At 37.5% G+C, this 4,180-nt stretch overlaps 1 protein-coding gene across 1 annotated transcript; it reads left to right on the top strand.

Annotated features, from left to right (window-relative positions):
* Positions 1–230: 230 nt before the first annotated feature.
* On the top strand, positions 231–3,113 carry LOC143606523 (CASP-like protein 4A4). Its single transcript, XM_077082271.1, has 3 exons — positions 231–685; positions 2,566–2,701; positions 2,798–3,113. The coding sequence occupies exons 1-3, from the start codon at positions 408–410 to the stop codon at positions 2,987–2,989; spliced, it is 606 nt and encodes a 201-aa protein (XP_076938386.1). The 5' UTR covers positions 231–407; the 3' UTR covers positions 2,990–3,113.
* The last annotated feature ends 1,067 nt before the right edge of the window (positions 3,114–4,180 follow it).

Here is a 4,180-nt window from a genome sequence, read left to right as displayed (position 1 = left end):
ATATAAGTTTTTTCCCTAGTCTAATTAGCTAAACCGGAAAAAACGAATAAGTGTGTGTCTATATATATTACACATATCCGCATTTGACATATTTGGTGCTCCCTAATTCAGCATTTCCCCTTGTGGTCCGTGGATCATGCGATTTGATTATCCCAAACATGTGTAATGCATACTATTAATTCATCAAGTTGTGAATATTTTATAAAAGGATGTCTCTTTCAATAACCTACTCGCTTACTCAGTCTACGTACTCGTATTTCAATAATATTATTCCAACACATAAACATAGATTATAGTTCTTTTAAAGACCTTACTTCATTGACTTTTAACTTTTTAAAAACTTTAAATATAAGAAGTTGTAATGAGCTTAGTACTTCAACTCCTACATACATTTGTTAACAGGTGAGATGAATGAAGGGGGTGGTGTTTTGATGAATCCTCATAAACCGGGGGCGGCTGTTTCTCCGTGTGCGGTCTACTCGACTCCGGCCATGGGAATACCGACACCGTCACCGTACTCGTTTTCAGTTGCTTCTACAAGATGGAGTTCTTCTAGACCTTACATTCATACTTTGCGTCTTGTTCTTAGAGCTATGGTCATGTTTTTTTCCTTTGGTTCTTCTCTAACACTCGCCATCACTATGTCTAATCATAAGCAGGGCTTCCAAGATATCCCCGGATTCGTGTAGGTTTTCTTTATATACCTTTGAGAAAACATTTTGTTTTTTGAACGATAATGTGTTGCTAGAAACCAGTAGCCAGGTGAATACTCGATTCAAACCTGAGACCTACGCTATATGGACTTATAGGGTACGGATGGGTCGGTTTTTGGTTTAAACCGAACCAAAACTGGAAGTTTAGTTTTTTAGTTTTTCCAAGTTGTTTGGTTTCGGTTTGTGTTTCTGGTTTTACCATTTGAGCCGGAATTTTTTCCCCAGAATAATGAATTTGGGTCTAAATCGTTTTTCTAATTAATGTTTAACTGATTATTATGCATTTAAACTACAATATATGGGTTACACTATTTATTAAGTTCTTACAAATTACTTAACATTCAAATTTAAATGAAAACCCATCCATTTGGTTTGGTTTTTTCGGCTTAAATTACACGTAAAACCGAAAGTTCGTTTCTTATGAAAACATTTAATTAAACCATCGGCTTTTGCTTTGGGTTTGGTTTTTAACTTAGAGATTGGTTTTTCGGGTCCATACATGCGCAAGGGCACGGCCCTTGAAGGTTCTTGTGAGAAAAGTGCTCTTTTCAACTTGTACTCTTTGCCAATTTCAGAAGGATTTAATTAACTTGAATTTGGAGCATATGGGGGTCAGTGTGAGGTGTGAGGTGTGAGTGGTGTAGTGTGGTGTGGGTCCAGGTTTCAAACGATCATAAGCATTAATAAAAAAAATATGCATTCCTCATCAACCATTTCTAATTATTTTTTCAACTTTCAACAACATCATACAAACATGCTAACACTCTATTTTAGGGTATGTTTGGCTAAGCTTATGGAGAGCTCCTTATAACTTATGAAGGGGTAAAAAAACAAAAATGCCCCTTTATAAGTCACTATAAGTTACAAATTTGTAACTTGTAACTTATAGTGACTTATGGAGGGACATTTTTGTCTTTTTACCCCTGCATAAGTTATAAGGAGCTCTCCATAAGCTTAGCCAAATATGCCCTTAACTACTGTTAAGCGATGCCATAACTCAAAACCTGACCCAACCCCTCCCGAGCCAATTCTAGAATCCAAACATGGTTTAGTGTTAATTTAAGATTTCGTTATTATTTTATTTTCCATTTAATATTAAATTTTATTTTATATATATATATATATATATATCAATAAAATTAAATAATTAAATAAACAAAATTTTATTATATGAAAGTAAATAATTAAATAAACAAAATTAATTATAGAAGTAAATGAAGAAGTGGTACTTTGTAAATTGTCATTAAGAAAATGAGTGTTTTTAAAAGAAAGTTTGTAATCTAACGTGGAGCTAAGGTAAAATTGATATGACAGCTCGTGAAGGTTTAATGTTGTGGAAGCACATAAAGCCTATAAAATATTTGATCAACACCCTCTAAATGATGCTAATGAAAACATGTGCTATTAAAAGTTTGATAAAAACTTATCCTCTTTTGTGCATAATGCATAATTTAAATTATAGAGTCGAATAAACTACTCGTAAACTTCAAGTCATCGTGATATCTTTCAGATCTCAATAATGAAAAGATCTGCAGATTACCATTACTTTCTTAAGATGCTATTGTTGTTAGAAAGTTCGTATTATAGAACTGAAAAAATTTCCCCTTTGACCCCAAAATTCAACTCGTTTATTCATTTACATGTAATACATACAACATCCTAAATTGTTTTATTAGTGAATCATATAGATCATATGATTACATTTCACATACTAACTATTTGTAAAAACTTTTAATAGAAATTGGGCACCGACTCGCTGGGACTCGTTACTCAAACCACTAGACCACCCCATAATTCAAAAGAAAGTAGTGAAACAAATCATACAATTATAACTCTTGTGTTATTGTTGCAGATACAGCTTTATTATTACTTGTTGGGCTTTCATCTACTCTGCTTATCAAGTCTTCAAAGGCATTTTGAACATTGCCTTTAGAGACTGTCTCATGTCAGATAAGACCTCAGACTACACGAACTTCATTCTTGACCAGGTTAATATATTCTATAAATTTTATGAACTTTTTAAATTGAATGTTACATGTTGCTAGCTTCACTAATTGCGTCCCGTATAATAAAACATAAAACAGTTGGCAGGGTACCTCCTTGTGTCATGCTCTGCAGTGACTGCTGTAATGATCAATCAACCGCAATTAAAAGACAATTCATCACTCAAACAAGCAGCAGTAGCTTCTGTTTGCATGTCGGTTATTGCATTCCTGATGACTGCAGTTTGTGCCAATCTCTCGGGATACAAGCTAAGCAAAAGAATCATGTGGTGATGCAATGATCTTTATTGTATCTCTCTCTCTCTTTTTACTTGTTACCTTTGCAGACTCGCACGTACCGACCATTCACCTTCAAGAAGTTGGTCAAAGACACAAATGATTATGGAATGGGACCAAATCACTTTAATGTTCGTACTGAGCTAGATCAAATGTGTATTAGTAGAGTTTATAACAATGTAACCTCAGCTGAAAATCATGCGTTATATCTGTTTTTAAGACGAAATAACAATGTAACCTCACTTGTACGTTAATGTTATAGATAATAGGTCACATCTTGAATTTTGGAAACAAGGCAAAGTATTGTATACCTGAAGAGGTAGGTCCCAGCAGAGCCCAGTTGGACCCGCAAGACTCACCTTGAAAAGGGACGTCTGCGCAGAAACCAACTGGATCCGCAGGACCAACCATGCTCAGAGACGTGACGTCCTTACGCGCAGTACGCAAGCTGTTCCCGCAGGAAATGCCTCCCAATGGTGAAGGACTCTGCCTGTTCCCGCAGTTGCGGATACAAGCCATCAGGGAAGGCCACCCGCGCAGCAAGGCTACACGCACAAGGCACTTAGCTCTCAATCACTCAGTGTCACCTGAAGGAATGAGCAAAGCCGGGAACAATCCCGCACAAGGGCGGGAGGGGGAATACTCCCGCCCAAATAAGCCAGTCCGTACGATACGGGAAGATCTTCTGTACTGTACCTGACGAGGTATGGGCAAAAGATCTGACTAAAGATACGACAGCTTATTGACAACAGTATGGCGAGCAGCATGCTCCTGTACTGTGTGTCACTATTAGCCGCTGCCTACTCACCAACTCCTGTCATACCACGTGCATAGCCGGCAGTTGGTGGAAAAGGAATAGTACACAGCAGGCCTGGTCACTATCAGCCGCTGCCTACCCACCAACTACCAGCAGGGCACGTGCGTAGGCCACAGTTGGTAGAACAGGAATACTATTCAGCAGGCCACACCTCCTTGGAAACCTACCTTCGGCTATAAATACCACAAATGGTATGACCATCTCATCTTATCATATCTTATCACATTATCATCATATTATACCTGATATCTGCTCTAGCAATCTCTTAATATACATTTATATTTAAAGAGCAATCTAGTCTGATTCTCACGCCGGAGGGTGGTCACAAGGAGGAACCCCCCCCCCTTCTCAGTGACAAGCTCACGGTGTCT

The sequence above is a fragment of the Bidens hawaiensis genome, unplaced genomic scaffold (assembly GCF_021521415.1).
Source record: "Bidens hawaiensis isolate Kalapana, Puna unplaced genomic scaffold, B.hawaiensis_p1.1 tig00075151_1, whole genome shotgun sequence".
Classification (NCBI taxonomy): domain Eukaryota; kingdom Viridiplantae; phylum Streptophyta; class Magnoliopsida; order Asterales; family Asteraceae; genus Bidens; species Bidens hawaiensis.
This window is presented reverse-complemented; position numbering and strand designations above follow the sequence as displayed.